At 39.5% G+C, this 24,334-nt stretch overlaps 1 protein-coding gene across 3 annotated transcripts in view; it reads right to left on the minus strand.

Annotated features, from left to right (window-relative positions):
- actr3 (actin related protein 3) overlaps window positions 1-24,334 on the minus strand; it is a 66,751-nt gene that overhangs the window by 40,280 nt on the left and 2,137 nt on the right. For 2 of the 3 annotated variants that reach the window (XM_043694020.1, XM_043694022.1), the window contains exons 2-4: window positions 13,588-13,643; window positions 2,997-3,121; window positions 1,778-1,888 (exon numbers count right to left, since the gene is read on the minus strand). In XM_043694020.1, the coding sequence (XP_043549955.1) occupies window positions 1,778-1,888; window positions 2,997-3,121; window positions 13,588-13,643 (292 nt within the window). The remainder of the gene's footprint in view (window positions 1-1,777; window positions 1,889-2,996; window positions 3,122-13,587; window positions 13,644-24,334) is intronic. The other variant, XM_043694021.1, reaches the window with a different exon arrangement.

Raw genomic sequence — 24,334 nt, forward strand, 5'->3', positions numbered from 1 at the left:
GGTTTGTGGATTTTGGGCAGGAGGGAGAAACGGGCGATGCGGGGTTGTGGGACTATGAGGTTGGAGGCAGTGGATGGGAGGTCCCCTGAGGTGATGAGGTTATGGATGGTCTGGGAGATGATGGTTTGGTGGTGGGGGGTGGGGTCATGCTTTTACCATCAATCTGCATTACAAACGAGCCATCTCAGCTAACTGAACCCCATTTAGTGATATCAATGCTTCACTCAGTTAATGAGAGCATGAAAGGAACACGTTCAGTTTTGCTCTCTTTATCGTTGTATATGGAACGTAAATTCTCAGATAGTCAATGGCAAGTGAACTATAAAAACTAAAGTGGCATGCTCAGGTAATTTTAAAATAAAGTATCTCCAGTATAAGCTTGAGTAAATCCTGTAATAATTGGACCCAGGACTCAGATTTTAAAGAGATCACAATTAATTTAATTATGCAGCAAGTAGTTAGCATCTAGAATACACTGCCAGTGTCACTCATTTCAAACCTTTAAATGAGAACTGTGTTATATGAAAATAATTCAAAAATTAGTTAAGAAAACTACTGTAGAGGAGATGCAAGAAAATAGGATCAAGTGAAATGAGTTATGCTTGCAGGAAGCTGATTTGACAAGCCAACTCCTGTGCTGTAACGATACTTTGATTCATAATTCATGAATCTGTACACAATTCAAAACACACCACAAGTTACTTCAGTACTGGGCACTCCAAGTGTTTTCTGTGATATCTCAATAACAACTCAATGCTGAGAAGACCATCAAGATTAGCCATATGTATTGTCTCATTTCACAAAATGCAGGTTTTCCATTTATAGCTTCAAGATCTGAAACATTATTCAAAGCTATCATATCAAGTCTATTTATAAACCACTAATTGGCTATTTCAGAACGGTGACATGCAGACCTTCAGGCTTACCTTAGTGGTAATATTCAGCTCCTAAAGCAACTAGTTTTCTCAATTGTGTTATTTTCTTCATGACATTCTCCCTTAAAATTTAGTAAATGACAAGCATTTTTGAAATAAAATCACTCCCATTACATTCAATCTTCTTGGCTGATAATATTCTCTCAAGTTACTCAATGACTATTCATGATATTGTTCTAATTCTTCAGTTGAATCACTGACCCAGATCTTTATCCTAGTGAAACACGCACATTAAGTCTGCTAGAAAGCCTCAACACATTGACTGTACAGGCATTACCGAGAAAAAGTTTAAACTACTGATGGGCAATGATGCTCTATCTAGAACCCTCAAAAAACAGCCCTGACTTAAGAGTTAGAAACTAGAGGGTTTTCTTAAAACTTTCCCAATTGTAAAGGTGAAACCGTCTCCCACCCTCTCCACCCAAGCACTCAGACAACCCAAAACACCTGACTGTCTCCAACCTCACTGCTTGAAACCTTCACACTGCTCACTGACACCCTAGCCACTTCTCTCACCCTTACTACAGACTACCTCTTTAGAGATTGCTCTAAATCTGGTGATATGACAGAGTGCTGGAAAAAAGATAGTCTGGTTTTGGCAAAGTTTAATTTCAATGCTGCTTGTGGAACTTGCTGCACTAAGTGAATAGGATGAAACCTGCATCAGAGGTCTGACCTGAAATGTCTGGGAGGCGAAAATGTAGCTTTTTGTATGAAAGAAGGGATTCAAACCCAGAACTGAAGACTTTTGGCCATAGTTACAACTACTGATCTAATGTATTGTATTAATTAAGCTTTGAACTTTGAATTAACTTCACATCAAGTTAGACAACTTTACTTACCAAAAGGAAATAATGATCTTCTGGCTCTGCTCGAAGGTACTTAAAAATGACTTGTTCCATAAATCTCTCCATGAGATCCCAGTCTTCAACTATACCATGACGAATCGGCCACTGTTGCAGAAAATTATTTATTTTCAAAATAAATGTCTCAAATTGGTCAGGTATGAAAGCTCAAAATAGGAGCAAAAATGTTTGAAAATTTAAAGTTTAACTAAAACTGGAAAACAAATCAACAATGACTTTTCTCAAAAGTCAGATAAACTAGTTGCTGCTAATACTGACAACTTACTGAAAGCTCTTCCAACATAGATTTTGAAAGCAAATTTTGCCAAGTCTGTTTCATTCTCAATTTCAATGCAATTCCAGCACAGCCATGAGCTCCTATCCAGTTTCCACAAATTTTAATTTTATACTGAATTGGTAATCATCTTACATGAATAATCTCAATGAGATGTGCAAGTCACAATTCACCTTAACTACCTGAAGTCCAAGATGTTGCATGTATATCGTAACAAGTACTCTTTCGCCCAACTACTTTGTCGAGGAAACCGTACAAGGGTTTCCGGATTCTTGTTGGAGGAAAACATTATGGAAAACACTAATGCTAATTACTCTAAACACGGTATTCATAATTTTATCAATACCAAAGGCCTAAAGACAGTCTGATACTCCACAATTGCTAACTGGCAAAACAATCAACTTACAATGCAAGAGAAGACTATGTTGGTTACATTTTTTTTTTCCCACACAAGGATCTGGGTAGGAAAATGAATTAGATACAACTGCAAAATTCTGCAACCCAATTCAAGTTCAAGCTATTGACATAACCACTTTTCGAAGTGGGATATCAGAAGTACATTTAAGATCATTTAATCAAAGTTCAAGTGGATATAGAACTACAATACAAAGCTGTCCTAGTTTCAGCAATGATCGAAGAGGTTAATTAGATAATGGAAAAAATAAGTGTGTTAGCAATATAAAGTATGCTCATCTGAGGTAGGAATAAGGCATTGCTTGGGATTAAATTAGACAGAATGTTATTTTCTGTGAAGCAGCATCATATACATCATGCGTTCACAGTCATCACTAAGTATAACAAAAGGTAAATGAAATGAGCCTTTTGTTTCTAACTGGTTTATTGCAGTAAGCAATAATTCAGCCAATTATTTACATAATCATTGGATAAGTTTGTGCATCCACAAGTATTTACCAAACTTACCTTTGTTGCATAAGTAGGTTTATCTATTGCTTCATCACCTATGAAGAAATCCAAATCATCAACTCCTTTCATCACCCTCCTTTGTGCCTGGTCACCAACTTTTGCAGACTCCTTGATGGCAATACCTTAGTATAGACAGGAGATAAATAACAAATAATCTATTCAATGTCATGCACGATAGTGCACAAAGCAATCAGTGTTCGTTAATTTCACAATTTAATGACATACACATCCTTAAGGAAATAAGACATTTCTAAATGTACATTTTATATAAAAGTGCACTAGATACATATATACAGGATACAGAAGCACAGCTGAAAACAAAAATGTCTAACAAAGAAGAGTTGCATAGAAAGAGATACTATCCTTTAGATCTGATGTTAAAAGTACTTTTAAATAAACTTGTTCTCTTAGATGCAGAGAATTCAGCTGTCCTAGTCAATACTCCTCCCAAAGATAACATTGACTGGTTATTCATTACATGCACGTCTGGATGCTCTTCAAAGGATTAGTTCAGATTCAATGGGCCAAAAGGCCTCTATCAGCATTGGAGGGATCCTACAATTCTATTTTTAGATGTAAAGGGTAAAAAGCATTTCCTACCAGTTTAATGGCGGAGGGAAAACTGAGGCCTGAGAAAGTAAACTGGAAAATTCTGAAAGCTTGCATTATTTGTCATTGTATCAGTTTTGCAGACTGACAGGCAGCACCTCCTGTCACTAATAACTTCTAAATGGGCTCTGTTGAACACTCAAAAAGCAGAAATTGTGACTTAATATTTTTGCATTACTTTATAATAAAAGTTATCGTTTTTTTGAAATACTGGCATTATGAGTTATTTGTGTAAGCTTTTAGATTGTAGACTGAAGTGCATCAATAGTTCTTGAAATTTGACATAAATGCAAGCTGTCGAAATTCACAAGTTCACTGAAGACCAGATGGGGATTAGCTGTAATTCGTGTTTTCCCAACCCTTGAAAATAAATAACTGGTTGACACTCCTTGTCCAGGCTTTGTCAAGAGCCACTCAATAAACTATAGGATACATCATGCTCAAGGAAACTGTAGGAAGGACTGAATGCCTTTCTAAAAGTACAGAAAACTGGAAGAAAACAAAACTCAAAACTGCAGAGAAAATGACGATCATGAATTACAAGCCTCCTTTCAGCTATCTCATTCTCCTTAGAGATAAATACCAGCCTTTCAGTTCCCGATACAGAAGCAGTAGGAAATGCAAAATAAAGGCAAAATAATTTTTTTATCTGGTGCTTTGGTGACAAATGAAATTAAAGATTTTCAAAGCATCGAAGAGATGTTACAAAATCCTATGGCTTCAGAGAGAAAGACTCAAGGCTGCACCCATTGAAGATTCACTTGCATCATTCAGTGGATCATGCATGCCAATTGCCGATACAGACTGCTTGAAGAATGTGTGCAGAGTTTCTACTGATTGACTTCTAGAAATGATTATCTGAAATATTTTTTCTAAACATTCTAAATCTGTCTGGTAATGCTCACAAAGAACTACTTCCCTATGTACAACGACATCAGATTTTTGAACTGCGAATAGAGTTTAAGATTTAATACCTCCAACAGAATATGGTAAATTTGTGACTGTAGCCCAAACAGGATGCATTAAAGTTAGCTGTGAAAGTACTTGGAATAGAATCTCAAAAGACATCATGTATGATTCAGCTTTCTTGACCGCATATAGCATTTAATACTTCTTTATACTTGAATAAACTGTATTTGTAGGAATATTGTCTAGATTGACAACTTGCAACACTTTAAATACAGACCCCTCCCTTTATAGATGGGCGAGTACAGTCTGATCAGGGATATTGCTACTTTTACTGAATTCAGAGACTGAAAATTCAGTTTCTGCAGCTGTTTTAATTGCCCCTCCCCCCAGCAAAAACAACTTTTCTTCTGAATTAGCAGTAGAAAGGAAACATGGGTGTGGTGTCTGTTCAGAGTTGGCTCATCTGCAGTCTGTTCAGAAATGTTTGTGGCTTATGAGCACAATGGTATACAGTTCAATGACAAGATTACAATGATTAAAGTCAAATAAAAAGTTGGCCTAATGGACACCATGTAACCACTGTTATACAAAATAAACTAGTTCCTTTAGGACAGGAAATCCACTACTCTCGGCTACATGTGACTTTGCACCGCAGCAATGTGACTGATCTTAACTGTCCTCTGGATGTTTAGGAGCTGTAATAAATGCCAACCTTCCCAGAGATGCTGCCTCCCATCAAACATTAAAAGTGATAGCTTACAGAAGGAGTAATGACTTGTCTATTTATCAGATTTTAATTTGATTAGATTACTTACTTAGTGTGGAAACAGGCCCTTCGGCCCAACAAGTCCACACCAACCCACCGAAGCGCAACCCACCCAGACCCATTCCCCCATTCACCTCACACTACAGGCAATTTAGCATGGCCAATTCACCTAACCTGCACATTTTTGGATTGTGGGAGGAAACCGGAGTACCCGGAGGAAACCCACGCAGACACAGTGTGCAAACTCCACTCAAAGTCGCCTGAGGCGGGAATTGAACCCAGGTCTCTGGTGCTGTGAGGCAGCAGTGCTAACCATGTGCTGCCCATTTCTCTATCAAGTGGTTATATATTTTCTCACCAACAATTCTAATAAAATTTATTTAATGCAAAAGATTAGGCAGAGGAATTTGCAATAATCTTTGCCAGAACTGTTAAATGGATGATGCAGTTCTGCCTCCCCAGCATTAAGATATTGTTCTTCAGCCAATTCTATGCCATGATTTGATATGATTCAAATCACATGATTTGAAATAGCTGAAGGAATTGGACACTGCAAAGACTATGAACCCCTAACAACTGATCGGCAAGAGTACCGAAAACTTGTGCTCCCAAACTTGGTATGCCTCCAGTCAAGCTGTTCCTGTGCAGCTACAAAACTGGTACCAACAATCATGTAGAAAACGATCTTGAGCACAAAGCGCAGGACAAATCCAACTTGGCCAATTAAACAGCTATTCATCCACTCTCAAATCAATAAATCATGACAGAGGATTCATAACTTTATTGCTGGAACAGCACAGCAGGTCAGGCAGCATCCAGGGAACAGGAGATTCGACGTTTCGGGCACAGGCCCTTCTTCAGGAAACCATTCCTGAAGAAGGGCCTGTGCCCGAAACGTCGAATCTCCTGTTCCCTGGATGCTGCCTGACCTGCTGTGCTGTTCCAGCAATAAAGTTTCAACATTGATCTCCAGCATCTGCAGACCTCACTTTCTCCCAGAGGATTCATAAACCATACTATCAAGCAGCACTTGCATAGCAGTTACCTGCTCACTGATGCTCATTGGGTCCTGCCAGGGCCACTCTGCTTCTCTCCTCAGTGTAGCCTTGGTTCCAACACTGACTAGGTGTTGACAATCTGTCAGGTGATATTGACAATCCTTGGATAATCAAGATTGCATTTGACTGGGTGGGGCCTCAAAGAGGCTTAACAAGGGAAAACTCTCCATTGTTTGGAGTCATACCTCACAATGCAAGATAGTCGTGGATGTTAGACATCTCAGTTTTAATCCATCTCTGCACAGCTCCTCATGGCAATGTCCTACACTGAACCATCTTCAACTACTTCAAAAACCTCCCTCCTATCACAACGTCAGAAGTGGGGATGTTTACCAATGATTGCACTATGTTCAACACCATTTGCCATTCCTCAGTTACTGAAGCAGTAACTAAAGCGGTCGGTGTCCAAATGCAACAAGACTTGGTCCATATCCAGGCTTAGGCTCACAGGTGGTAAATAACATTCATGTCACACTAGTGGCAGGCAATGCCCATCTTCATCAAGCATTTAAATCATTGTCCTTGGACATTTCTGCCACTCAACATTTACAGGGGCTTAACATTGACCATAAAGAGAACTGGGCTAGCCATCTAAACATTTTGATGACAAGAGTAGGTCAGAAGCTTGGAAACCTTCAGTGGCCAAATCAGATCCTGACGCCCCATTATTTCCTGCTAGCCCAGAAGAAAAAAGCTCCAGCCAAGAAACTTGATATTGTACAATTCAAGGCATTCTGCTTGATTGGTACCAAACTTTTACTCCCTCCACCACTAACATTTGCAGCAGTGTGTACCATCTACCAGATACACTGCATAAATTTACAAGGCTCTTCAGACAGCACCTTCCAAAACCATGACCATATCTATCATGAAGAATAAGGGCAGTAGATTTGAGAAAATGAAAATGTTGGCAAGGAAGATACAGAGATACTTGCATCTAGACTAGAAGAGACTGAGGTTCACAAGGAAAAGGTATTACAAATACTGCAGAGTGTGTGAAAATAGACAAGTCTCCTGGGCCGGATGGGATCTATGCTAGAATCCTCTGGGAAGCAAGGGAAGCGATTGCCGAGCCTTTGGCTTTGATCCCTAACGAATCTTATTGAGTTTTTTGACAAAGTGACCAAACAGGTAGATGAGAGTAAATCGGTTGATGTGGTGTATATGGATTTCAGCAAGGCGTCCGATAAGGTTCCCCACAGTAGACTATTATACAAAATGCGGAGGAATGGGATTGTGGGAGACATAGCAGTTTGGATCATTAATTGGCTTGCAGAAAGAAAACAGAGGGTTGTAGTTGATGGAAAACATTCATCTTGGTGTTCAGTTACTAGCGGCGTAGTGCAAGGGCCGGTGTTGGGTCCACTGCTGTTTGTCATTTTTATAAATGACCTGGATGAGTGCTTAGAAGGGTGGGTTAGTAAATTTGCGGACAACACTAAGGTCGGTGGAGTTGTGGATAGTGACGAAGGATGTAATAGGTTGGAGAGAGACCTAGATAGGATGCAGAGTTGGGCTGAGAGGTGGCAAATGGAGTTTAATGTGGATAAGTGTGAGGTGATACACTTTGGACGGAGTAATTGGAATGCAAAGTACTGGGCTAATGGTAAGATTCTTGGGAGTGCAGATGAGCAGAGAGATCTCGATGTCCATGTACAAAGATCCCTGAAAGTTGCCACCCAGATTGACAGGATTGTTAAGGCGGCATACAGTGTCTTAGCCTTTATTAATAGAGGGATTGAGTTCCAGAACCAGGAGGTTATGCTGCAGCTGTACAAAGCTCTGGTACAGCCACATTTGGAGTATTGTGTAGAGTTCTGGTCACCACATTATAAGGAGGATGTGGAAGCTTTGGAAAGGGTGCAGAGGAGATTTACTAGGATGTTGCCTGGTATGGAAGGAATGTCTTATGAGGAAAGGCAGAGAGCCTTGAGGCTGCTCTCGTTACAGAGAAGGTTGAGAGGTGACTTAATAGAGACATAAGGTAATCAGAGGGTTAGATAGGGTGGATAGGGAAAATCTTTTTCCAAGTATGGGGATAGCAAACACGAGGAGACACAACTTTAAAGTGAGGGGAGATAGATACAAGACTGATGTCAGAGGTAGTTTCTTTACTCAGAGTAGTAAGGGTATGGAATGCGTTGCCTGCAATGGTAGTAGATTCGCCAAGTTTAAGTGCATTTAAGTCGTCATTGGACAGGCATATGGACATACATGGAAGAGTGTAAGTGCGATGGGCTTCAGATTAGTATGACAGGGCGGCACAACATCAAGGACCGAAGGGCCTGTACTGCACTGTAATGTTCTATCAGACCTGAAACTGACCTTCAAAGCCACTTACCATCCAGACATGGAAAATTGCCAATGTCTCAATGTCACTAACATTATAACCATCCCAAATGGATTGCAGCAATCCAAGAGGGCAGCTGACCACCACTTTCAAGGAAAATTAAGTATGGCAATAAGTGCTGGCCCAGTCAATGAAGCCACATGGCCAAAATGAATAAAGAATTTCCTATCCTCTTAAAATGCCATTTTCTTTCCTTTGATTGAATCAGGTTTCTCTGTGCAAAACTTATTTGTGGCTTGAAGTGCATTTTCCAGATTGTGCATCCCCAGAGAACTGTTGCCCTATTTATCCTGAAAAAAAAACTATTCTCATTTTCATTTTCAAAAGATGCAAAATATTGCACTTAAGGCCCAACGTTACAAGAACTGATTAATGTACTTCAAAATTCATAGAACACAGGATGTACACGACAACATGCAACAGAAATAAAAATCGGCAATAAGAGATCAACTTATCCTTTAATCACTGGCCTTTCTTTCAGATGCAAGTCGAGCAAAAGTCTTACTCAACTTAGCCCAATGCAATTGTTCATTACAAAATAAAGAATTCTCTCTCTTTGCTATAGGGCTCATTGTCTATGTTCTGGCAAGATTCAAGCTGTTTTTAAGATGATCCCAATGTTTATTTGTTCCTTCTGATGTACTGAAGCCTTGAATGACAACCCAATACAACACGAAGTTTCAAGTAGACAAATGTAATGTGCTCCAGTTTGGAAAGAAGAAAAGTGATAATCTAACATTAAGTGGCACAACTTCAATAGGTGCAGGAACAGCCACATGGTTCACATAAATAACTTCTTGTCAGAAGCAATCTACAAAAATATACATGACCACTTTTATGAATGGCAGAAGGTACATAAATAGACTCAGTATATCATTGGTTAATTCCCAGTTTAAGCATTCTGAAGCCCCTTTTTTCTGAAGGATCTTGGTGGTGGAATGGATACAAAAGAGATCTACTGCAAGGGACAAAATTCCAAATTGGGGAGAAAGTGAGGTCTGCAGATGCTGGAGATCAAAGTTGAAACTTTATTGCTGGAACAGCACAGCAGGTCAGGCAGCATCCAGGGAACAGGAGATTCGACGTTTCGGGCACAGGCCCTTCTTCAGGAATGATTCCTGAAGAAGGGCCTGTGCCCGAAACGTCGAATCTCCTGTTCCCTGGATGCTGCCTGACCTGCTGTGCTGTTCCAGCAATAAAGTTTCAACAAAATTCCAAATTACCCAGAGCAACTAGGTGTAATGAGATTGTGCATCTTTGTGCAAGTTGACTAGAGGTAGATCTAATAGGAGTGTGCAAAATTAGAATAAAAACACTTTGCATATCTGAAATAGATATAAGTGCTGAACAGATGTAATGTTTGATATAACGTGTTTTGGTTGTAAATATTGTCATAGCATAAAACTTGAGAATCACTGAAAAGAAAACTCTTACCAAACAGCACATCCCTTTGGCTGTGCACAACAAGCAAAGAACCGACTGCACATTATGTGAAATTCTGGTGTCCAACATAGATGCGATTCCATGATTATGTAACATAAGCACAATTGTGAAAAGAATTGATCAATTTAGCACTGTCAGTTGGGTTGCTGTGTGATGCACTTGAAAGTATTGTATGCTTCATGCTTTAATACACAGCTGTTCTTTGCAAAGCGCTTGTTTCAACTGAATAAAACTGATGACAGTCATTGATTCATTTACCAGGATAATTCAATGAGAATCAACCTGTTGATTTAAAATTCAAACCAAGCTAGTCAGTCAACTGTCAATCAATCATTCAGCAGTGCACTCTTAATGGCAACACCTCTACTGTTGTTCTTCCTTTAATTTGAACAGGTTGATTAGAAAATGTGTAACTTGAGAAACGGAAGGCTGTGACATACTGGAGGTGACTCTTCCTCTGAACGAGGAGGCATGGATTAAGATCCTCCCTGCTCCAGAGGTGTCATAGCATATCTGAACAGGTCAATTAGAAATATTCATTTACTAGGACAAACGTGCACAAAATATTCCCGATCAACATCCTATTCAATTTGAATGCATATACAAACCCAATTTCTGAAAACAAAGCACAATTTCATCTGTCAATACAGACAAAATCTAATATGCAACAAAATGTGTGTGGCTGGAAGCCAATGCATCTGAGCAGCCTTTTTAAACAGAAGAATTCCTCTTCTAAATGGCTAACAAAAAAGTGAAGCCAGTCAAATTATACGGTCAGTGATTTTGTTATTCCAAAACTGTCTCCTGACATTTCTGTAATGATATGACTTTTTTGAAAATAGTCCCCAGTTAAAAGCTTGTTACATTAAATCTTATTAATGTAGTAGGATGGCTTATGACAACCAATTATTTCATTGATTATAGCTGAGTTGAAGTTACGCAAGGACATATATAAAAAGGACAAACTACATTCCCCATTTGCCTGTATCCATGTAGTTCAAATATTGAAGAAAACGCAATTATCCAAGATAAAGTGGTCCACTGCATTGATAACCAATTCTTCACCAGTATATAGTGTACCATGTACAATGTCACAACTTCTCAAGGTTTGTTTTGACACCCAGCACCTTTACTGTCTACGAGGACAAGGGCTGCAAGTGCATGGATACACAATCTCCAAGTCTAGATCATTCTGACTTGCAGAAAACACATCACTGGATGAAAATCATGAAATTTCACCTCTATCATCAGTGTATAAATATTTAACACATGGACAACCACAGTTCAAGGAGGTGGCTCACCATCATATTCTTGAGGGCAATTAGCAATAGGCAATAAATTTTGACTTGGCAATGATACCCACATTTGATGACTGGAAACAAATAGAATGTCAACCATGTCCCATTTTGTTGTTAAAAAAGATTTTAACAATCTCTACTTCAATCCTGTGGAGAAATAACTTCTGTTTATTCTTCCATGGGATGAGGACAAGGCCAGTATTTGTTGTCTGATCCTACTTGCCCTTGACCGAATGCGTTGCTCGGCCATTTCAGAGATCTATTAAGATTTAACTATGTTATTTCTCAGATTTAGAATATAAAGTTTAAGTGAATTCAAATTACACTGGCTGCAATTGTGGGATTTGAATCTATGTTTCCAGATCAGCCTGGGCCTCTGAACTATTATTGTCATAACATGAACATTTTGCTACTTTTTCAGAGACAGCAAAGTCATCCTCTTTCTCAGCTGAAGCAGGTGAGTGGATAGCTCAGGATCTCAAGTCTTCCAACAATCATTTTAATACTCAAATTATTTTCAATAATCATTCACAAATTCATTTTGCAAATGGTTAAATGGGCATCATTGGAGTAATCTCCAATGACCACACTTTTGATACAAATGAAACCGCATACTTTCTCCAGTTTCTCCATTCCTGATAATGCATAGGAAAACCTAATTGCTTAGAGATGCTTTAAGATTTCCCTGCTGAGTTCATGGATTTGTTTAAAGTAACTTTCATTCTTGATTTCATGAAATTCTTACACTGATTTTGAAGATCAAATTCTACAAGTCTAACCATTTCCATTACTTGCTGCAAAGGACAGGATATCCAACGTGGCAAGCAGCCTGAAAGTACTTAGTAAGGCTTCATTATTATTATTATGCTGCATTAAGATTTTTCAATTATAAAGAATGTGACAAGTTTTAACATTTGGAATGCAATGGAACATAGTTCTAATGGCCCTGAGTGAGATTGGGTGAAACGCCAGCGCAATTTACTCGTTGTTTCTTGAGATCCCTTGGGGAAATGTAAAGTATGATAACTCCGGTGGCATAAAATAGCAATAGTGCCAGTGCTTAGAAATAAAGAGAGCTGGGATCTGAAAACATGGAAGCGTGTAATGCATCTGGCTGTTGTTTGGCATGTCACAGCTGCATTTGGCAGTTTTGAGATTTAACAAAGAGAAGAGATTTCTGATCTGAGAAGGATATTGTTTGCTTGACCCAGGAGATATTTGGAGCGCAGAGAGAGAGCGTGTGAGCAAGAGAAAGAAAGAATAGGATATATTTTACTGCCACACCTGCACTCAAATTATACAAATGCAGGGCCAGTGGGGCATATTACAAATTCCAGTTATCAAAAAAGGCAGGACACATTTTTCAAAACTTGAGCCACTTCATTGCCACACCTTTTATTGTTAAAATTGCCGAGGTTAGTCAAAATTGGTCTTTCACAAAAATTTTTCAATTCAAAACAAATAAATTTGGATCTTACTACCTGCTAGAAGAGTTTCCCTACCTCTCTTCAATGCTAATTTCTCCTTTGAGCTACAAACAAACAATTTTGACAATGCAAGTGAGAAACAAATAATGGATAGTACAGCCAGCACATAAGATTTAACACACATCTAGCAAATCTCAGGACTGATTCAGTAAATATTTATCCTGTAAGGCATTCCACATTTACACTAAATACTTATTCCTATTGGCTCCTTTGGCAGAATTATTGCAAGCTAAACTAACATGAATTATCATTCCATTTGCAATCAAAAGCCAAATAAAAAAGGGTGGAAAAGATGAATCAAGAAAGGAACTTAAACTTAAGTTTAAGTTTTGCTCACTGTTAAACACTATTTTAAACATCGATATGCAAGTTTTAACCCAGTTCTTAAAGTTTTTAAGTGGTCAGAAAACGTTGTTTACTGATATACTCATGGTTTGGCAAATGATTGACTGCTTCATGTAAGGTATTACAGTACTAACAAATTCTTGTAAAATAATTTAGTTTCCATGCCAGGGAAGCAAAAACATTGTTGCTAAACAAATCAGATATAGTTCTGCACACGTGGACAAGAGAATCAGGAAAACAACATGTTTGGCCAATGTATGAGATTAGAAATTTTATTTTACATCAAAATGAAACATTTTGCAAGATTGATTTATTGAACTCACATGATGGAATTATGAATTGTGGCTCTGTATTCCCAGCATACCCAAGCTTTGTATACCTGCAAGATGAACAGTATTTTAGTTCTTTCAGAAACAACATCTGTATTGAATAATCCTAGCTACAACTGTTAAAGTTAACCTGACTTCTATTGCATTATTAAACAAAATTATCAAAACGTGTTGCCTAAGCAATTTAAGGAAACTAAACAAGTTCATCTCCTACTTGGTTTTCTCTCAGTAACTTGGTGTAGCAAAGTCATATCTTATCAGGCAGAATGGTCAGAGGTGTAACTGTCATTCACAGGTCTCAGAAGGACAAAGGCAAATGAGTATGGTCAACATTTTATCAATCCCATACACTTCTACCCCAGAATGATCACTTTGTCATGCACAAGACATGTCCAAATTAATTCAGTTGACCACAGAGTCAAGATTAGAGTGGTGCCGGAAAAGCACAGATGGCCAGGCAGCATCCAGGCAGGAAAATCGACACTTTGGGCAAAAGCCTTCTGATGAAGGGCTTTTGCCCGAAGCATCGATTTTCCTGCTCCTTGGATGCTGCTTGGCCTCCTGTACTTTTCTGACACCACTCTAACCTTGACTCTGATCTGCAGTCCTCACTTTCGCCTAGCACAGAAACAGACCCTTCAGTCCAACTCGTCCATGTCAACCAGATATCCCAACCCAATCTAGTCCCACCTACCAGCACACGGCCCATATCCTTCCAAACCCTTCCTATTCATATAGCCATCCAGATGCCTTTTAAATGTTGCAATTGTACTAGCCTCCATCACTTCTTCTGGCAGCTCATTCCATATATGTACCACCCTCTACGTGAAAACGTTGCTCCGAGGTCTCTTTTATATCTATTCCCCCCTCATCCTAAACCTATGCCCTCTAGTTCTGGACTTCCCCCCAACCCAGGGAAAAGACTGTCTATTTATCCTATTCATGCCCGATTTTTTAAGCCTCGAAGGTTACCCCTCGCCATTCAACGCTCCAGGAAAAACAGCCCTAATCTATTCAACTTCCCGATAGCTCAAATCCTCCAACCCTGTCAACATCCTTGTCAATCTTTTCTGAACCCTATCAAGTTTCACAACATCTTTCTGATAGAAAGGAGACCAGAATTGCACTCAATATTCCCAAAGCGGCCTAACCAATCTCGCGTACAGCCGCAACATAATCTCCCAACTCCTGTACTCAATACTCTGACCAATAAAGGAAAGCATACCAAACACCTTCTTCACTATCCTATCTACCTGAGACTCCACTTGCAAGGAGCTATGAACCTGCACTCCAAGGTCTCTTTGTTCAGCAACACTCCCTAGGACCTTACCATTAAGTGTATTAGTCCCGCTAAGGTTTGCTTTCCCAAAATGCAGCACATCACATTTATCTAAATTAAACTCCATCTGCCACTTGTCAGGCCAATGGCCCATCTGATTAAGATCCCATTGTAATCTGAGGTAACCTTCTTCACTGTCCACTACACCTCCAATTTTGGTGTCATCTGCAAACTTACTAACTGTACCTTTATGCTCACACCCAAATAGTCAATGGATAGGATTGCAACAACAGCAATGAAGTTTAGCAGCTCAGGTGAACTTCACATTTCAAATAGAATCAGTAAAGTCTGGAAACACTCAGGTCATTTGATTACACCAGAAATGGTAATAGGGTTTACAATACATGTCAATGACTCTTACCTTTTTACTCAGTTGAAGAACCTTTTGTTTAACTCCACTTAATTTGACTAGAAGATAGATTGCTTACAAAAATCCAAAAGGACATACATATACTTCTAATCTCCTGGCCATTCACATGGTCCAAACAGACTCTGCACTTTCCTCTGCTTTTGTAACTTCTTCACTATCTTCTCCAAACTCAGTAACTCTAGAAATTACTTCACTTTGCATCCTCACCGTAGCAAAACGTTCCATTGTCAGTCAATTACTGTCTTTAGATACCTGCCTCAAGAGTTTAAGCCTAGATTTTGATTCCTTTTCAAATGGATAGAGTTTGAATGGTAGGTTCATGCATTAAGATGCACATGAAGCATACCAGATTTTTACATAGGATAAAAATCTACCAGCTTTAAAAATAGATGCAGGAGATTTTCAACAATTTTGCATAGATAAGCATTATATGAGAAAGTATTGTTGTTATAAAAATGATTACAGATTCAGTTATTAATTGGTAGTGCATAACTAAAGCAGTTTAAAGAAGTCAGCCTTTATTCAAATGTGCGAGAAAAATGTTCAAAACTGAGATACTTAAATGAAAGGAACAGACAGCATAAAACTGTTCATTAATACATTGTTAACTTAGTTGCGAATTATGCAAGATTGGAATTTGCTGAAAAACTTCATAATAAACTTAAATGAGCATAAATCAATTGGCAAATGACAGCAACAGGTAGGTGTTATTATCAAATTGCCATGCATGTTAAACATTGATACAACACCATAAATAGAAACAAAGACCAGACACAGCGATTGCCAAAATATGTGCACTTAGATCAATGCTTTCAACAGTCTACCCAAGAGGAAGTGTCAGTAAATAAATGACTGCTGAATGGAGATATGCAACTATTGGCTGGAGGACCTTTCACAACCTTTATCCATCTTCAGAACTATGGCACATGCTGTTGTCACTTTTACATTTAGATTGCACTAAAAAGTAAGAATTGCTTTGAAAATGTTCTACCTTTCTTCACGCACTCTGTTCAAGTTTGAACATTCTCTGGATCTTATGCTCAGACACCGATCTCTTGAGAGAGATTGGAACTCTGCAATTATTTGCAGACATCACTTCTGACATTTTACAAAGAGAAGGTCACTGAAGCAGTAACCCAAAGGTGGTTAGGCCAAGATACTATTTTGAGGAACTACCACAGCACCATCCTGGTGCTCAATTACCCTTTAATAACCAACTTATGTTCACAAACGAAACCTCTTACAACTTCTTAAAGTCCTTTTATTTTGGAACTGCAGACAAATTAGGTGCAAAGTTTCACATTTAATGAATTGATCATGGAAAAGAATTATCCACAGAACAGTCAATTTACTTCAGGAAGCAATGATTTTTATTTAAAAAAAACCTCTCTGAGCATTTAACAAACTGGGAACTATGAAACATTTAAAATTCCTTCTTACACAAACAAAGCAAAACTTGTCTGGAACCCAAGCCAAAATACCAAACTTGTCTGAGCAGGCTCTTGTGGAGCTGAAATTCTATCCACAAAATTTAACATTGAGATAATCATAGCTAAAGTCAATCATCTCCATATATTTTACTAAAATTAAGTTCAGTGCACAAACTAAACTCTATTTATTCTGAATAGGAAAGTTCAACTCTGATCTCACATGCACTACTTACTACCTCACCCAACTGCTGATATTTTGGATGTCCTAAACCTGGTTTTACTGTATGATGCATAGCTCTTTTTCATTCCACATAATAAATGATATATACATTGCTCACTCTCTGAAACTTGCACATTTACTTCTTAATATGTTCACACTTCAGTTACAGAGTTAGTCATACAGCACAGAAACGGACCCTTCGGTCTAACTTGTCTATGCCAACCAGACGTCCCAACCTGACCTCGGCCCATTTTCCAGCATTTGGCCCACATCCCTCTAAACCCTTACCCATCCAGATGATTTGTAAATTAATTTTACCCACCTCCACCATTCTTCTTGCACCTCATTCCACACCCGCACCACCCTCTGCATGAACTCTTTACCACGGAACTAAACTTTTTTCCTGCCTCCATTCCTGATGAAGGGCTTTTGCCCGAAACGTCGATTTTCCTGCTCCTCAGATGCTGCCTGACCTGCTGTGCTCCTCCAGCACCTCTCTGATCTAAACCCTGGGTCTCTCTGCCTGGCACCACTCCCCAGGGCTCTACCATTCACTGTGCAAGTGTTGCATTTTTGGTAAGGCAAACCAGAGACATGATTTAAAAGATTGGAGGAAAGATTTGATTTTTTAAAATCTGGAGGAGAAAACCATTGCCTGAAAAGGGTCGTAAAGGGGAAAATACCTACTTTTAAATAAGACTTGCATATGCTCTCGATGCTGTAACCTGTAAGGCTGTGAACCAAGACACGGTAAATGTGATGAGACAGGGTTGTTCTTTCAGCCAGGAGAGACAATCTCCCACCTTGTAAACTATGTACCTATCTCCTTTGTTTGCCACTGAATACTTATTGAAACACTGCACTATTTGAAACAAAGCCCTCTGGACTGAGCGCTCTGTAAATTTTCTGCATTGTTGATCATACCTAGTTGCCATCCAGGCCATTTCAACCACATTGTTGTAGTTTTGAGTCACTTAGTCCATATCAAGTGAGGATGGCTGATTTCTTTCCCTAAAACTGCATGAGTTTTGACAATTGACAATGATTAAGTGGTCACCATTAGAATAATTTTTAGTTTATTGCAATGAAATGAGAAATTAAGTAAAATGTTACCATCTGCAGAGCAGCAAACTAGAACTCATGACAGAACACTAGCCTGGGACTCTGGGTTTCCTCGCCCAGTGACATTACCCTGATACCACTGCCACCTGAGGTTTCGACTCAACATCATTTCATAGGATAGAACTCTTCTTCAACTGTTAATCTGACTTGCCCAGAGGCCATGGTTAAAGCAAGATGAAAAAATGCAAACTGCATTTGAAGCGGAGTCATATTGGCAGAGTAGCGTAGAATCTTGCTTTCACAAATGGTTCAGACTATACATAAGAGTATTTTATTTCTGATTTGAATATATTGTTTCAAACTTAAGTGATGCTCAATAGGAGAAAAGTTTGAGCATTATTTATACTTTGAAGACATAATAAATTTGATTGTTGCCCATGAAAAATCATCTTTGGCCAGTGTTGCCAACATATTAATTGAAGTTAGATAAGATTAGGAAGCAGTAGCTCCAGCTATCTGTCAGCTGTTAACAAGAATAAGTACTGTGGATTGAAAATAAGGTCATTAAATGCTGCATGAAAACCTATACTCAATTATTCATAGTTCTTGCTTTTTAAAAAAAAAATTACTGCTAATATAGTTAGATCTTTCCACGCGTCAGTAAAGTGAATATGAACAATTTTAAATGCAAAATGTGTTACTTTTCACATGTCCAAATTACAAAAACCTTTGGACTTTCAGAATAATTCCAATTTCAAACAAATCAAAGAGTCTATTAAATTGATGTATTTAAGTTTCAAATCAGAGTTGTAATGTGTAATACACAACTTCTACGACACAAAGGTTAACAAAACATGCGAAGTCTGTAGACCAGTGATATCACAGTCCATTGGTATATGGACTAGGACTGAAATTGTAATCTGATAAGACACTTATTCAAGTACATCTTGTTTGCATCTGTCAAGCATACAGAAATGCTTTATATTTACTATAGTATGTAATTGTCATTCTTGAAAAATATTCACAGATCTGACAGGTAGTGAAAAATACCAGTATAAGTTAGGTGTGCCATTATAATGGCATGATGAGTTTTAGAAAAAAAATTAGTAAAAACTTTAAAGAAAGTGAGCCATGATGAACATTCTGCACATGAATAAATACAAGATACTATTGCTGCACAGGACAGCACAAGATACTGCATAATTACATGTAAAACTTGGAAAAAATTACAATAGAGTATTCCTCAATGCAGTCGTGTGTACAGAGAATAATTGTCCACAAATTATCTTTATTTCTTGAAGCAGAGAATTTTCTCCTGGATAATTGAAAAGCATATTATGCCTCAATAGAACTTCATTTCTGAGAAGCATTGTTCGTACTTTACTTGTGTAATCTTTCATATTTCCATATTTCCCTTGCACATTTGCAAACCATAGTATTGGAAGCACTTTTATTCAAGCTTTGCTTCAAACCTAATTTCCAATTTTGGTATTGCATCTACGTTTTTAAAGAAATTCATCATGTTTACAGATGCAATTAGTAACTTAAAGTACTGCTTAGGAAGACCTCTTCAAAAAGCTTTGTATCCGGCTTCTAAAATAAACTAGATGGAGTAGATTCTTAATGATCACCAGCAATGGGCATACAGAGATTGGGACAAATGTAAAATGCTGTCATCAGCCTGTCATTGATATAAACAATCTGAATGTGAATATAGGAGGGAAGGTTAGCAAGCTTATAGATGACATCAAGATAGGCGGCATAGAGGACATAGAACACAGAACAATACAGCACAGAACAGGCCCTTCGTCCCACGATGTTGTGCCGAACATTTGTCCTAGCTTAAGCACCCATCCATGTACCTATCCAATTGCCACTTAAAATTCGCCAATGATTCTGACTCTGCCACTCCCACAGGCAGCGCATTCCATGCCCCCACCACTTTCTGGGTAAAGAACCCACCCCTGAAATCTCCCCTATACCTTCCACGCTTCACCTTAAATTTATGTCCCCTTGTAACACTCTGTTGCACCTGGGGAAAAAGTCTCTGACTGTCTACTCTATCTATTCCCCTGATCATCTTATAAACCTCTATCAAGGCACCCCTCATCCTTCTCCGTTCCGATGAGAAAAGGCCGAGCACGCTCAACCTATCCTCGTACGACCAATTCTCCATTCCAGGCAACATCCTGGTAAATCTTCTCTGCACCCTCTCCAAAGCTTCCACATCTTTCCTAAAGTGAGGCGACCAGAACTGCACACAGTACTCCAAATGTGACCTAACCAAAGTCCTGTACAGCTGCAACATCACTTCACGACTCTTGAATTCAATCCCTCTGCTAATGAACGATAATACTCCATAGGCCTTCTTACAAACTCTATCCACCTGAGTGGCAACCTTCAAAGATCTATGTACATAGACCCCAAGATCCCTCTGTTCCTCCACCTGACTAAGAACACTACCATTAACCCTGTATTCCGCATACTTATTTGTTCTTCCAAAATGGACAACCTCACACTTGGCAGGGTTGAACTCCATCTGCCACTCCTCAGCCCAGCTCTGCATCATATCTAAGTCCCTCTGCAGCCGACAACAGCCCTCCGACCCACCCTTCGACTCCCTCTTCCAAGTCATTAATAAATATTACAAACAGCAGAGGACCCAGAACCCAGTCCCTGCAGAACTCCACTTGTAACTGGGCTCCAGGCTGAATATTTACCATCTATCACCACTCTCTGACTTCGACCGGTTAGCCAGTTTTCTATCAAACTGGCCAAACTTCCCACTATCCCATGCCTCCTGACTTTCCGCATAAGCCTACCATGGGGAACCTTATCAAATGCCTTACTAAAATCCATGTACACTACATCCACTGCTCTACCCTCATCCACATGCTTGGTCACCTCCTCAAAGAATTCAATAAGACTTGTAAGGCAAGACCTACCCTTCACAAATCCGTGCTGGCTGTCCCTAATCAAGCAGTGTCTTTCCAGATGCTCATAAATCCTATCCCTCAGTATCCTTTCCATTACTTTGCCTATCACTGAAGCAGGACTAACTGGCCTGTAATTCCCAGAGTTATCCCTATTCCCTTTTTCGAACAGGGGTACAACATTCGCCACTCTCCAGTCCCCTGGTCCCACCCCCATTGACAGTGAAGACGAAAAGATCATGGCCAACGGCTCTGCAATTTCCTCTCTTGCTTCCCACATAATCCTAGGATATATCCCGTCAGGCCCGAGGGAGTTGTCTATCCTAAAGTTATTCAAAATGTCCAACACATCTTCCTTCCTAACAAGTATCTCCTCTCGCTTACCAGTCTATTTCACACTCTCCTCTTCAACAATACGGTCCCTCTCGTTTGTAAATACTGAAGAAAAGTACTCTCCTATCTCCTACTCAAGACCTCTCCTATCTCTTCCGACTCAATACAGTCTCCCACTACTATCCTTGATCGGACCTACCTTCGTTCTCGTCATTTTCATGTTTCTCACAGACGCATAAAAGGCCTTGGGGTTATCCTTGATCCTATCCGCCAAAGATTTTTCATGCCCTCTCTTAGCTCTCCTAATCCCTTTCTTCAGCTTCCTTCTGGCAATCCTGTATCCCTCCAAAGCTCTGTCTGAACCTTGTTTCCTCAACCTTATGTCAGCCCCCTTCTTCCTCTTAGCAAGACATTGAATCTCCCTCGTCAACCAAGATTCCCTCACACGACCATCTCTTTCCTTCCTGACAGGTACATACATATCAAGGACACGTCATATCTGTTTCTTGAAAAAGTTCCACATTTCCACGACATCCTTCCCTGACAGTCTATGCTCCCAACTTATGCTCCTCAGATCCTGTCTTACAGCATCGTATTTACCCTTCCCCCAATTGTAAAACCTACCCTGTTGCACGCACCTATCTCTCTCCATAACCAAGGTGAAAGTCACAGAATTGTGGTCACCATCACCAAAATGTTCACCCACGAACAAGCCCATCACTTGTCCCGGTTCGTTACCAAGTACCAAATCCAATATGGCCTCCCCTCTGGTTGGGCAATCTACATACGGAGTTAGAAAAGCTTCCTGTACACACTGCACAACACCGCCCCATGTGCACAAACACCGCCCCATGACAGTGAAGATCATCTCAGAATACAATGAAACCATGACCAGATGGATTTTAATTTAGTTAATTGTGAAATAAGTATTCAATGGCAAATACAAATGAAATAGATGCAACATCCAATGACCTTATTTTCAATATAACAGCATTTATTCTTGTAAACAGCTAACAGATAACTGGAACTACTGCTCCTTAATTTTATCTAACTTAACTTCGTGGGTGGCACAGTGGTTAGCACTGATGCCTCACAGCGCCGGAGACCCGGGTTCAATTCCCACCTCAGGCGATTGTCTGTGTGGAGTTTGCACGCTCTCCCAGTGTCTGCGTGGGTTTCCTCCGGGAGCTCCGGTTTCCTCCCACAGTCCAAAGAATGTGCAGGTCAGGTGAATTGGCCATGCTAAATTGCCCGCAGTGTTAGGTAAGGGGTAAATGTAGGGGTATGGGTGGGTTGCGCTTCAGCGGGTCGGTGTGGACTTGTTGGGCCGAAGGACCTGTTTCCACACTGTAAAGTAATCTAATCTAAATTAATTTATGTCAGCAACCCTGACCAAAGATTAGTTTTGATGGGCAATCAAATTTACTATTTATCTTCAAAGTATAAAAAATGCTCAAACTTTTCTCCTAACAAGCATTACTTAAGTTTGAAACAATATGTTCAAGCACAGAAATACAATACTCATGTGTCATGTATAGTCTGAACCACTTGTGAAAGCAAGCTTCTACGCTACTCTACCAATATGACTCACCTTCAAATGCAGCTTGCATTTTTTCATCTCTCTAACCACTTCCTCTAGGCAAGTCAGGTTAACAGTTTAAGAAGAATTCTATTCTATGAAACGATGCTGAGCAGAAGCCTCAGGTGGCAGTGGTATTAGGGTAATGTCACTGGACTAGTAAACCTCAGAGTCCTAGGCTAATGTTCTGTCATGAGTTCTATTTTGCCCGACCGCAGATGGCGAAATTTTACTTATTTTATCCTAATGGTGACCATGTAGTCCTTGTCAATTGTCAAACTCAGTTTTAGGAAAAGAAAACTACCATCCTCATTTGAATATGGACTGAGGGACACAGAACCACAATAATGTGGTTGACTGTTAACAGCCATTTGAAATGGCCTGGACAGCAAATCAGTTCGAGGGCAACCCGGGATGGTAAACCAACGATGTTTTGCCAACATCCATGAAGAAAATTAGAGCTGTCAGTCCAGTGGGCTTTGTTTCAAATAGTGCAGTGTTTCAATAAATATTCAGTGGCAAACACAAAGGAAATAGATGCACAGCTTACAAAGTGGGAGATTGTCTCTCTACTGGCTAAAAGAACAACCCTGTCTCATCACACTTACCAGGACTTGGTTCTCAGCCTTACATGTTACATCTCAAGAGCATATACAAGTGCAAGGTTTGTGAAGGTTTGGAGCTCAGGTTGAGGTTTAGGGTGTAGGTTTGCTCACTGAGCTGTGGGTTTGATATCCAGACGTTTCATTACCTGGCTAGGTAACATCAGTGGCGACCTCCAAGTGAAGCAAAGCTGTTGTCTCCTGCTTTCTATTTATATGTTTGTCCTGGATGGGGTTTGTGGTGATGTCATTTCTGAAACTTCTTTGATGTATGGTAAGGTGGTTAGGGTTTCTGGCTGTGTTTGGTCTGCTTGTCGCGGTTTGTTCTTGAGGAATCTGCACACTATTATTGGAGTATCCGTTCTTCTTGAATACTTTGTATAGGTGGTTCTCCTCTGTTTTCCGAAGTTCGTCTGTGCTGCAGTGTGTGGTCTCTCATTGGAATAGTGTTCTGATACAGCTTTATTTGTGTGTTGTTGGGATGGTTGCTGGTGTAGTTAAGTATTTGGTCAGTGCTTGTCGGTTTTCTATATACGCAGGTTTGTAGTTCTCCATTGTCCTTTCTTTCAACTGTGACGTTCAGGAATGAGAGTTTGTTGTCGGTTTCTTCCTCCTTGGTGAACTTTATGCCTGCGAGGGTGTTGTTGATGATGTTAAATGTCTCTATCTTGTTTTGTTTTGTGATCTACGTAGCGGACCCAGATTTTTGGTAACCACCTTACCATACAAAGTTTCAGAAATGACAGCCAGACTACTAAGACCCCTCGGAATCCTAATAGCACACAAATCCACCAACACAAACAAAACCTAACCCAACTTAAAAGACCCAGTACAACCCATGGACAAAACCAACATCATGTACAAAATTCCATC

Source organism: Chiloscyllium plagiosum, chromosome 7 (genome assembly GCF_004010195.1).
Source record: "Chiloscyllium plagiosum isolate BGI_BamShark_2017 chromosome 7, ASM401019v2, whole genome shotgun sequence".
In the NCBI taxonomy this organism is placed as follows: domain Eukaryota; kingdom Metazoa; phylum Chordata; class Chondrichthyes; order Orectolobiformes; family Hemiscylliidae; genus Chiloscyllium; species Chiloscyllium plagiosum.